The sequence below is a fragment of the Micromesistius poutassou genome (genome assembly GCF_964030765.1).
Source record: "Micromesistius poutassou genome assembly, chromosome: 20".
Classification (NCBI taxonomy): Eukaryota; Metazoa; Chordata; class Actinopteri; order Gadiformes; family Gadidae; genus Micromesistius; species Micromesistius poutassou.
The window spans coordinates 9,560,420-9,572,937 of NC_140290.1; the positions used below are offsets into that span (position 1 = coordinate 9,560,420).

General features: G+C 50.9%; 1 protein-coding gene across 1 annotated transcript in view; it reads left to right on the plus strand.

Moving 5' to 3' along the window:
* The window catches only part of nedd9 (neural precursor cell expressed, developmentally down-regulated 9), a 28,755-nt gene extending 19,143 nt beyond the window's left edge, over nucleotides 1-9,612 (plus strand). Inside the window, exons 3-7 of the mRNA XM_084484724.1 lie at nucleotides 4,172-4,273; nucleotides 5,030-5,182; nucleotides 6,285-7,541; nucleotides 7,836-7,925; nucleotides 8,421-9,612. Of these exons, the coding sequence (XP_084340850.1) occupies nucleotides 4,172-4,273; nucleotides 5,030-5,182; nucleotides 6,285-7,541; nucleotides 7,836-7,925; nucleotides 8,421-8,981 (2,163 nt within the window). The 3' untranslated portion in view covers nucleotides 8,982-9,612. The remainder of the gene's footprint in view (nucleotides 1-4,171; nucleotides 4,274-5,029; nucleotides 5,183-6,284; nucleotides 7,542-7,835; nucleotides 7,926-8,420) is intronic.
* Nucleotides 9,613-12,518: the final 2,906 nt, after the last annotated feature.

Sequence of the window (12,518 nt, forward strand, 5' to 3'; positions counted from 1 at the left end):
GGACAAGAGGGGAGGTGGAGAGAGGCGTGGGTGGGGTTGACAGATGAGTGGGGGGGGTTTGCCGCCGCCGGGGGTCACTGGGAGGGAGGTGGGTCGGATACCTGATATTTAGGGTAAAAAAAAAAAACCCAGACAATGGGATGGGTGGGATTTGTCATCGGGTCTGAACTGGAGACGGGATAGAAAACGTGCGCACACACTCACTCACTCACTCACTCACTCAAACACTCCCTTCTTGGGCTGCTGCAGGGATTTAAGCCCGGGTTTGAAACCAGTCCAAACTGGTTCCAGTGCAGTCCCTCTTCTTCTGCAACCCCTGCAACACACCGACCATGTCTCAAGCCTCGGCTCGACGCGTTACGACCCCTGTGACCTCACCGTTGACGCTCAGACGACGGCGCCTTCGAAATAACACACAGACCGAGAAACCCTGACCTGCCCCCCCTCCCCCCCGGGTAACAGAGCGCGCCCCGCGGATGCTAAGTCAACACCGCCGCGGCCCCCCTAAAGCCTGGGTGAGTCACCACCCACCGCGAGGCTGCACCCCGACAAAACACTCCAATATGGCCGCCGCGAGCCAACCCGTCTCACTCCGTCGCCGTGACGAATCCCTCCCACACCTGAGCTGTTACTCTTTGTGATGTCATCGCCGCCCCCCTCGGCCAATGTGCTGCCGGATCATCGCCAGAGCGCCGGGTAAATATTTACCCAGCGGTGATTATAGGAGCGGCGCCCGGCAGTCACCCCCGCCCGAGCATGCTGGGTAAACACACAGGGCGTGGAGTAAGCACCGCTGTGCGCACTGCTTTGTGTGCACTTGTGTGCGAGTGCATCTGGGCAGGTTTGTGTGTGTGTGTGTGTGTGTACTGGTTTTTTGTGTGAGTATATCTGTGCATGTTTGTGTGTGTGTGTGTGCACTGGTTTGTGTGCACTTGTGTGAGAGTCTATCTTGGCATGTTTGTGTGTGCGCACCTTTTGTGTGTGAATGTGTGTCATAGTTGGGAAAGAGTTCCTTCTATACTAGTGCTGACCACACATGAACCCGGGAGCGAACTGCAGGCCCTGAGAGGGTGGAGGAGGTAGAGTCTCTCTCTCCTGGTGGTGGAGGAGGTAGAGTCTCTCTCCTGGTGGTGGAGGAGGTAGAGTCTCTCTCCTGGTGGTGGAGGAGGTAGAGTCTCTCTCTCCTGGTGGTGGAGGAGGTAGAGTCTCTCTCTCCTGGTGGTGGAGGAGGTAGAGTCTCTTTCCTGGTTCACTCTGTGGAACAAACGCCAATAAATCCAGAGATCCCCTCTCTGCATTACAATATTTTCCGAAGGTCTTTCCCCGAAAAACATGACCTTCTGTGTCGGAAATCACCCCCACACCCCCAGCCCCTCCACCCCCCCCCCAGCCCCTCCACCCATCTGCTGTGTCTGGGCGCCTCGTCTACTTTGGGGGACATGTCAACAATGAGCGTGTGTGCGTGCGAGGAGTAGAAATCGAGAGCGTGGTGATCCGTTATTCCGTTTCCACTGCAGTCTATTTCAGGGACATTGTTGCGCGTGGGGGTGGAGGTGACTCACTAGGAGCATTAAAGGGTATGTCTCAGACCCGCCCCCCCCCCCCCCCCCCGCCCCCATGGGGCTGATGTATGGACACACAGGAATGCCAGCGATGAGACCCTTTAAATCACTAATGGAGGGAGGGGGGCGCTGGACTTATCCTTATGAGAACCATATGGAATTGTGATGCAGTGAGTCCACTGCACTCTGAATGGCATTCCTTTCCTTACTAGGCGGTGTGTACTCACGCTTTCCTTTTCAACCCTCCCCCCCGCCAAGCCCCCCCCCCCCCACCACCACCACCTCCCATCCTCACACCCCCACCTCGTCTTCAATACTCTGTTTCTCTATTCTCTCCCCCCCCCTTTTTCCCCACAAAGCCAAGATCAGACCCTCCGTTGATCCATGACGCAGAAATTTGTCAAATATCAGAAACATTGAGTGGGGGAAAAAGAAATCACTTGATATATTGTGTTGACCCTTTACCCCACCAATGACGTGCGAGGGGTTTGAGCTCGGCGGCTGCCCATTGGCTCTCCTCGGATAAAGAATAGTATATTGTTAGACTATTCTTCCCTCCAAATCCAGAGAACATCTCTTTGTAATCCTGCTGTTTGTTTCCAATACTTTGTGGCTTAAAAGTGTGAGGCTCCTGCATGCTTCTGTCCACTCTGCCTGGAAGCGGGGAACCCATGAGGGATGTTATTATTATGGGATATGTTGAGACCGTAGTAGAGATGATGGGAGTGCAGCCTCTAATTCCATGTGTTGTTGTTTGTGATGAACCCTCCTGTTGGAGAGGGTTTTAGGGTGGAGGGGGTGGTGCATTCCGGACATGCCTATCTCTGTCTGACGCAGCAAGGAATCTCTCAAAGTCTTCCTACTTCCAAAGAAAAGCAGGAGGAGTTATGCCAGGAACAAGAGAGAGGGAAGGAAAATAGAGAAAGAGGGGAAACTAGACTTCAGGCAGCAAACGTTAAGACGTTAAGACTGTTGTTGTTGATTTTAAGTGAAGGAGAAAGAGAGATTTGGAAAAGCCATTTCCTCTCTTGCCCGGGTTTGACCTGTGGGGCACTTATGAGCAGAATGGGTTTAAATGGAAACAAAATAATGACCTCAGCCTCCCAGCTAACATCACACTGCACCGCAACCCTACCTGGGCACTGTTGATTCACAGCTGGTCCAAAGGAGAACTTTCCAGAGTATGAAACGTTTGTTATTAGATTAAGGATGGTAACGTTCAGGTAAAGCGTTAAAAGTGGTCAAGTTTGGGTTAAGTTGAAGTATTTGGATAGAGATGGTTACATTCAGGCGTTCAGTTATGGCGCATTTCCACCGCAGGGTGCGGGTCGGTTCAGTCTGCAAAGGTGTGGCACGGGTCACGTTTCCACCGCCAAAAGTGGGCATGACCCGGACTGAGCCGTATTGAGCCGTTCTCGTCTCGCAGTACTACTCCATTGGGGTACTGAGAGCCTGAAGTTTGAGCTACACACGCCGTCCGTTGATTGGTCAACAGAATTGTCCCTTCCATGCGACAGCAGAATAATAACAAACAAATGCATTACCCGCGAGGTATTTCTGGACAACGGTGAAAGCTTTGTTTATTGAAGAAAATGTTGTGCAAAAGTTTGCCATCCTTCTTGCACGTCCTACATTGTTGCTCTTTGTTCATTGTGTGCGTTCTTCTTTTTCATGGATTTATTATCAGGCTACATTGTGTCGGGCTGCTATGAGGTCCCGATGCTTACGTAGCTGCTGTGGCTATCGCCGTCTGGCTTAAACCCTGCCCTGGTGGCAGTGGAAACGCGACACGTAACCGAGCTGGGCTATACCGCACCCTCACTACTAGGTTGAGGCGTGCTGGGTCCGAAGCATACCCTGAGGTGGAAATGCAGCATTAGAGGTGGTTAAATTGAGGTACGGTTTGGCATTAAGGTATTGGTGAGATATGGTCGAAGCGGTTTGGTTCGAAACCCTGACACAAACAAGCAGCGAATCAAGTACAATATGCACATATCGGAAAAACAAAACCTGGAATGTCGATGTGAGATGGTAGATGTTTATGTGGCAACCTCGACCTGTTCTAGCCAGTATTATTCCTTTAAAAAGGTCAGGGTGAGGTTCTGGGGGGGAATGGAACACATTGTGGGCCCAACCACCAGGGAAAGTCTGTTTAGTGACAAAGATGTCCGTGTGGTTCCTTAATGTGCTGTTAAAGTGTGTTTCGACAGCCTCCTGGAGAGCCTTCAGTAGCTCTGGGCTGCTGAGCTCCAGTTGGGCTTCACCCTGTGGTCTGGAGGAGAAGCTCACACGAAAGGGCCTCAAACACGGAACGGCGGAAGATATTGCATGGATTTTCTTTGCTGTCGCAGTCCATCTGACTCTTGTGTAACAGCACTGGCACTAGCTGACTTGAGGACTTGAGGAAAGAGGGGAGGGAAAGAGGGTATAATGAGAGAATGAGGGAAACATGTGAGGGGTCACAAATAATGCATACAGAGATAGGGGTGAGTTAGGGGTGAATCTGTCACGACTTTCTTTCAAGAAAAACATGGTCCAGTTGTCTTTTTAAACACAGAGGAACTAACAACATCTCTCTCTGTCTCTGTCTCTCTGTCTCTCTCTGACAGGTGGTGACCCCGACCAGGGTGGGACAGTCCTACACCTACAGCCCGGGGCAGCACAATCAGCAGGACCTCTACGACGTGCCCCCCTGCAGAGCAGCTCAAGGGGTATGTAGACGTGGGGGTTCCGGCCGTTCCAACACAAACACACTTAGTGGGCCCCTTCTTGCTCAGCTGGCGCAGGAGGGCAGGTCGTTAGCAAGGCCGGGGTTTGGCTTGGAGTCACCCTGGGTTTACCCATGCTAAGAATACAGCCACAAAGTGGCCTGGAGTCAGGGTTAGTGTTCCCTCGATGGCAGGTACTGCAATACTGCAGTTAGTCGAAATGCAAGGGGTCGTCTTGTTCTTGGTTTTATAAAGTACTAAAAAGTACTGTGTGTACTTTTAGGCAATGTGGTCTTCCTGACGTAATTAGGGAACATCGATGGCAGGTACTGAAATGCTACAGTGAGTCAAAATGTAAGGTGTCGTCTCATCGAGTTTTATAAGTACTATAAAGTACTAAGAACTACTAAGTACTGTGTGTACTTTTAGGCAATGTGGCATTTCCTGTTTGTGTTTTTTCCGACGTAATTACAGACCCCCTGTTCGGAGTAGATTTGACATAAATAAAAAAGGGCTATTTTTACGGTTTTTATTTTTCCATCTGTTTCTCTACTTGTTTATTTTCTGGTCAGGGTCGCGGGGGATGGCTGGCACCCATCCCAGATACAGGCTTGGATTTCAGTCTAGTAAAACTGACTCACTCACTCCGAGTCAGGGTTCAACACTTTTACAACTGCCCGCAATTTGCTGTACGAGCAACAAAAACGGTTGGCCAACTGCTCTAAAGTGACACGATTTGTTCCGTTTCTTTTCTTAAAGGTCTACGATATTCCGCCGGCCAAAACGTCAGGATCGTCGCTGTACAGCGGGCAGCACGCCGGTGCTCGCCCCGAAGGAGTTTACGACGTTCCACCGTCTCAACCCGATCTTCGGAACCAGGGAATCTACGACATACCCCCCTCTTCACAAGCGGTAAGCAACAAAACCATCAATATCCGTCCAAAAATATATCCGACCTCCACCACATGAAAGACGTGCAAGCCAAGCAACCGGTGGTTTGGTTCAGTCCCGTTGAATTTAGGAAGTGGCCTCCGTCCACGTCCAGAGAAATGTCACGTCCGTGGACCGCCCTTCACTGTGTTCGCCTCTTAATTGGCCTTCGCAAATAAATATATAACAAATATATTTCTTGACGTTCTTGCGGTGGCCTCCAAATGAAAGCCTTCTCTTCCAGTTGTGTTCAACCAAAACTCCCTTGCTTCATGGTTTCTCTGCCTGAGAACTTTCCAACGGGGTAAAAAAGAAAGCCATAAATGGTGGCTTTTTCGAGAGCTTCTAAGGTTTCCCCCGGTCTCCAGATCCCGCCAGGCTTAAGGCCCCGTCGGTTTGTTTGTAATAACCTGAAATATGCTGGAACCTGTTATTTGCGTCGCTCCTAATTACAGTGATGGCATGGTCGTCTTGCAATAATGGGTGGATTTCTGGGGCCCGGTGGAAATCGCTTTAGGAGACTGTCGTCTCATGCCTCCTCCTCCCCTCTCTGGTGGTGGCGTGGGCCCGTGTGCGTCACAACAGACCCACCGTGAGCTGTGGAGCGGGTGGCATTAGCCCCGGAGGCCTCGGGCCCTGTGCTCTACATCCTGACTACTGCTGTCAGTTTCTCAAAAAACGGTAGTGCCGTGCGGTCCAGAGAGCCTTTCACTTCCTCAATTTAACACAGGGCTGGCCAACAGCATCCGGTATGAGACACTGCTCTGCCCGAGTGAGTGTGGCTCAGAAGGTAGAGCGGGTTGGGTGGTAACCGGAAGGTTGCTAGTTTGATCCCGGTACCTCCTAGGCGAGTATCCCTGAGCAAGGCACCTTCCACTGACTGCTCCCGACCAGCTGGCTGTCACCTTGCATGGTTGACTCCACTATTGGTGTGTGAATGTGTGTGCAATATTGTACAGCGCTTTGAGTGGCCACGGGTTAGAAAAGAGCTGTGTTAAGGCAGTGTAAAAGCTGTGTATAATTTACCATTTTGGGTGGGCGCATCTGGTTTCTAATGCGAGTTCTCCTCCTGTGCCCCACACAGGTGTACTCTGTACCTCCGTGCCGGGCCAACCCCGCGCTGCAGGAGGGTACCTACGACTTCCCCCAGCCGCTAAAACAACCCCAGGAGGGCATCTACGACGTGCCCCCGCCGGCCCTCAACAAGCCCCCCGTCAGCCCTGAGTCCCCCTACGACTTCCCCCCGAACTCTGAGCTGCCCGGGGCCCGCCTCCGCTACCCGGCGGCCAACGACAACGAAGGGATCTACGACGTCCCGCCTCCGACGCATCACTCCGACGCCGCTCGTTGCCACGGCGACCTCTACGACATCCCCCGGGGCATGCAGACACTCCCCCAGCAACGGACGCCCCCCACCGCCGCCCCCGTCGCCCCCTCCTTCCCCCCCGCCGGCGAGCGCGCCGCAGACAGAGGCAGGGGCGTGTACGACATGCTGCCGGCGCAGGACTCGCCCCGGGGCGTGGCCGACGTGACGGACGGCGTCAACCGCCTGTCCTTCTCCAGCACGGGGAGCACGCGCAGCAGCATGAGCACCTCCTCGTCCTCCACGGGCTCCGCCGCCGAGGGCCGCCTGGCCCTGGACCTGGACGCCGCCGTCCAGAGGCTGTTCCGGCTGCAGCAGGCGGTGGAGGCCTCGGTGGGGGCGGTGCAGACGCTGGCCGCCTCCCCCCACTGGAGGACCTTCCCCTTCATGGAGCGCCACGCCAACGACGTGCGCGCCGTGCTGGACCGCGTGCGGGCCGCACTCGGCGACTTCCTGGTGTTCGGGCGCGGCGCGGCCGCCAACGCCACCGCCCTGTCGGACCCCAGCCTCCACAGCAAGCTGAGGAGGCAGCTGGGCCGTCTGGAGGACTCCCAGCAGATCCTGCTGCAGACCTACCAGGCCCTGGAGGCCTGCGGCTGGGCCGTCGGCACGCTGGCCTCGCCGCCCTCCTCCAGGCAGCACCACCACCACCACCACCACTCCAAGAGCGACGAGCTGGACCGCTTCGTGATGGTGTCGCGCACCGTGCCGGACGACGTCAAGCAGCTGGCCTCCAGTGTCAACGGCAGCGCCGAGCTGCTCTTCAGACGCAGCATGGGGGACGGCTCCTTCTCCCGGGGGGGCACGCCGGAGGAGAGCCTCAGCCACCCGCTGCCCTACCCCTCCCCGGACAACGACAACTACGGCTGCCAGGTGAAGGCCTTCCCCGTGCCCTCGGGCCAGGAGAAGGACAACATGAACAATAGTGAGAAGTGTGTCAAGAGCTGGATGGAGGACTACGACTACGTGCATCTGCAGGTAAGAGAGTAGAAGTGTGACCAATCGTTTGTGTTATTGTCTGTATCCAGTATTCTTTCTTCTGTGGTTTATATTGTATGTTTATGATGGGTCCGTTGAGTAGGACTATTAGTAACGAGTGTTGACATTGCTTTAGTCCGTTTGATTAGTTCCAATACTTTCAACTTGTATAGCAACCTACATAGATTTGTCAACTTTTAGCATCCTTTTTCTATCCATCCACTTGACAAGTGACAATGAAAATGAAGGCCAAGTTCATGCCGATTCTTACCGAGAGCACTTCTCTGTTCCCAGGGCAAAGAAGACTTTGAACGGCAACAGAAGGAGCTTCTGGACAAGGAGAACATCATCAAGCAGAGCAAAGTGCAGCTGGGTCAGGAACAGGTGAGTCTTCTCCCTCACTCTCCCCGGATCCCACATGAAAGACCAGGAAGGAAGTTAGTTCATAAACAACTTCCTGTCCTTCAGCAACCCTCATGACACAGATGGCATTTATTTAGGATTCCTATCTTTGATCAGACAAACACAGCTGTTGACATTTGCAGTGGTGGATGGAGGGAGCAACACTGAGAGAGTATAACCAATCAGGAAGATCTGAGACGTTGGGCCGTGTGGGGTGGTCTGCTCGATCAGCATAATGTACAGATGGTTCTCTCCTTACCCAGCAGCCCGGCAACATGAGATTAACCTTCAATTCAGACGGGCGCATCCAACACAATAACCTCCCTATCCACACTAGTTGCTAGTCCTCTAGCAAAGGTCAGAATTCAAATGCCGTATTCATTCATAGCGAACGCTCCAGAGCAGTTGAAACGTGCCAGTGGAAAATTCTGATTCATTCATTAAACAATTGTACTTTTGGGTTCTCCCTCCTCCCAGATCAACCAGTTCAAGAAGCTTGAACAGGAAGTGGCCAAGCCGGTGGAGAACGACATCACCCAGTGGGTGTCCCACCAACGCTCCTCCCCCCTCTCGGACTCCTCCCCCTCCCCGTCGCTCCCGGTGACGACGGCGGCGGGCGGCGGGGCTCGCATCTGCCCCCACGACCGCCAGCTGCTGGTGTTCTACGCCCAGCAGTGCGAGCAGCACTTCGTCACGCTCCTCAACGCCGTCGACGCCTTCTTCGCCTGCGTGGGCGCCGGCCAGCCGCCGCGCATCTTTGTGGCGCACGGAAAGTTCGTCATCCTCAGTGCACACAAGCTGGTGTTCATCGGCGACACGTTGTCGCGGCAGGCCAGCTCGCCGGACGTGGCCAACCGCGTGATGAACGCCAGCAACGTGCTGTGCGACCTGCTCAAGACGGTGGTGGGCTCCACCAAGACGGCCGCGCTCAACTACCCGAGCACGGGCGCCGTGCAGGAGATGGTGGACCGCGTGACAGAGCTCTCGCACCACGCGCAGCAGTTTAAGGAACAGTTGCTGCAAATGGCCGCTTTGTGATCGGCGGACGTTTAGTTTTTTTTCGCCCCGAGTCGAGTCAGTTTTTTTCCGCCAAAGACGATATCGCACCGAGTGTACATTTATCTATAATGAAATATATATATATATTGCTTTTCATTAATCTTAAAAAAGGATGTTTTTGGATGTTGTAAATAGCCACCCTATTTTAAGTTCTGTATATATATGTGCTCTATTTTTGTGTAGATTGTTTTCTATGAGTATGGTATGAATATATATATATATATATATATATATATATACAGAAACAGTATTGGTTTCTCCGTAGGATAACTTAGACATATTTTCGTAACATTCCTGTTGTATATTATGAAGCACCTTATCAACTTGTCCTGTTTGACTTCACATGGAGGAATGTTGTCTGTCCACCCTACTGCTGGAGGCCACCATAGATCTCCATGGAAACGGTTTGATGGGGGCCTCAAATGTTCTTGTTCAGGGCTGGGGGGGGGGGGGGCTCTACACAGACCAAGTAAAGGATTGTTCTAAGTCTACGACTGTGTCGCCTGATTCCTTTCAGTTTACGTTTTGATTTGATGACGTGATTCTTATTAGATCATAAAAGTGTTAAGCGGAAAATGTGAATGAAAAAAAAGGTGTTTTTTTACTCATAGGAACATTTTGAAGACAAGCAACTTCATGTTAGGTCAACGTTTTTTAAGACCATGTAGGCGGGGGGGACATCTTGTGAAGTCAAAGGGACGCTGAGATAACTTATAACAATAATGTGTTGTAATAAAATAGTTTGTCGAATAAAAATGCATTGGCTACTAATTGACAAAATCAGAAATAGCTCTATATGTTGTGAACAAACAACAAGGCAATAGGGTTACGTTTAATTTAGAAACCAGATGTATATCACAATTTAAATTATAGTTGTAACTTACCTCTTTTCCACAATGGTAATGTTAGTTATTTGAAACACTAAATCTGATGGAACTATTCCTGGTCCAAACCAGATGAGCGAAAAGGCCTACTTGGCCTGTTTGAAAGTAGATAAATTAGGAATATTCATCCGAGATGTCTTTTTCAAGAAAATACCGGTTTTCATCTAGTTTGGTGAGAAATAGTTTGGAGTTATTTCAGCGCTTGTGGGATGATCGACTCTTTGGATGAGAGATAATTGGTTTTGTGGTATCGGTTGAAAAAGTTTATGATTACCTGAAAGTGAAAGCCACCATTTTAACCTTTGTGGGACCTTTGATTGTTCTCAGACTCACTTGTAAGCCCCTAAAGTCATCTAATTTATTTATGGAAATGTAATGAGTCAAGTAATGACATGCAACAATGAAAGGGGAATTGAGGTTAGGGCGTACTACTTTTACCATCTGACTCACACAAAAACATCCATTGTGTTTCCCCTCTGTGTTTCTGCTCTTCTCTGCCATCTTCCCACTCATTCATTATAATGCCACTGAAATATAGTCTCTCCCAATCCCTGTGGACCGACTATAGATAGACAGCACGTGGTGTTCACAACGAAGACATACCCTTCATCACCCCTCAATGAAACCCACTCTCCCCTCCTCCTCCTCCACCAATAGGAAAAATGTTCCAAGTGAAACTCCTCTCAGCACACGGAGAGTCTGGCACTTACAAGCGACCTCGCGGTTTTTATTGCCCTCTGCATTCCACCACTGCGCCTTCTCCCGGGAGATGACAGAGAAGACAATCCGCCGCGGAGTGACGTCGGACGGTTTGGCTCCTCTAGGTTAGACCCCGGCGTGGGCCTCCCGACACGACGAAGGAGAAGGAGATGAAGACGAAGGTAAATCATGTCTTCTTGGACCAAACCGCGGGGCCCCAAACCGACGACAGGGAGCGGTGGCCAACGAAACGCAGATATATTTCCGAAGGTCGATAATGAAATGTAAGAACCCCGGTGGTCACAAGCAAAAAAAAAATCAAGTTGACGTTTATATTCCTTGGCTTCCGTGATTCAACTCCACACTCCTGGGGGGGAAATATTAGCACACGTATGATGGAGTCGTCTGCTATTCTGGGCCTGGTGGTCGCCATGGTGAAGTAACCCAGATTAGAATAGCATATAACTCTCAATTAAACAGACAAAACACAGTCTGTGCCTGTGGCGAACATCTTGTAAATCATTTTTCTCCCTATCACCACCCTCTCCACCAACCCCACCCAGGGCCCGGGCCCTGGCTCCTTGCTCTGTTGCTGTAGCTACAGAGAGCCAATGCTAACCTTTCTGCTACGCTCCAGGGAGCGGTTGTCCCCAGGCCGTACAATGGCCCAGTGTCCTCCCAGCCTGTGTGGCGGTGCTGGGGAGGAACACAAGCAGCAGTGGCAGCAGGTGAGAATCTGCCCACACAGGGGATCCACCTCAGCTGCTCACCTTTCTGCCGAGACGGGTAAAAACAACACACCCAAGGGGTCATGGATGGAGCCCTGGATGGGGGGGTGCTTGTCAGGGGCCCCAATGACTTAGGGGCCCCTGACGTCAGAGAGAAGGGGGCCCACTGAGGGAGAAAATAAGCCAAACCCTAGTTGAATAAAACCCTACAAAATTACGTTGTTTGGTGTGCACTGGACATGTTGTCTATACTGAGCTTGTGTATTTAAATAATGATTATAAGTGTATGTTTCACGTCCTATAAATGCAATGTGACTTGGGTCGTCGGTTAGCTTACATGAAGTGATGGCAGGTTTAATTTAGTGCGTGTGTGTCACTGCCCCCACCCACCTCCCCCCTACAGCATCTGTTCTGAGAAAGGCTTCCTTTTTTATTTTTAATAGGGCCTTGTGTTTCAAGACGGTAGCGGTTGGTATAAAAAAATATCTGTCAAGACGCGACTATTGAGCAACCACTAGCATATCTACCAACTGAGTCCTCATGTAGAGACCTTAAACACAGCGGCTCGTTTTTGTATTTCACCGTCTGCTTAACCTGGATAAACGTTAATCTGGAATAGGCATGAGCATGGAAAAAGAGGCGACAATAGTGTGCATATTTTGTCGTCACTAGTTTTGTGCAGTTTGGCCTACAGGTGATATCATGATTCTTTATTGAGAGTGGGGGCTGAAAATAGTTATTTAAATATAACAAAGTATATTAAGTACACAAATCGTGCGAAGTTCACCTTTCACCAAAAACAATGTTTTTGTTTCTTGATCAACATTTTTACATTGACAAGGAAAACGGCTACGCAAGTACAGGACTTATTTATAATGGTGCAATACTGCCCCCTTCTGTTAAAACACTAGAAGTAGGCCAATGATACATAAACACACAAGTGATGCGCGGATGGCGGTAGCAGCCGCGGAATCCGCGGCTAAACCGTGGATCTGGCGGATGACGTGACAAAAAATAATGTTTTAATTAAATTCGGGCGGGTGGCGGTTAAACCAATCAAATTAAAAATATATATACATTGTTAAATATTGTTACCTACATCTGAAAAAAAGGGCAAAACAAAAAGTTGAAATAAGGTGACATCCATCCCATGTCGCGTCTCGTTGCAGTTGCTTGCTTATAGGCCACTAAGCAAACGCAATTAT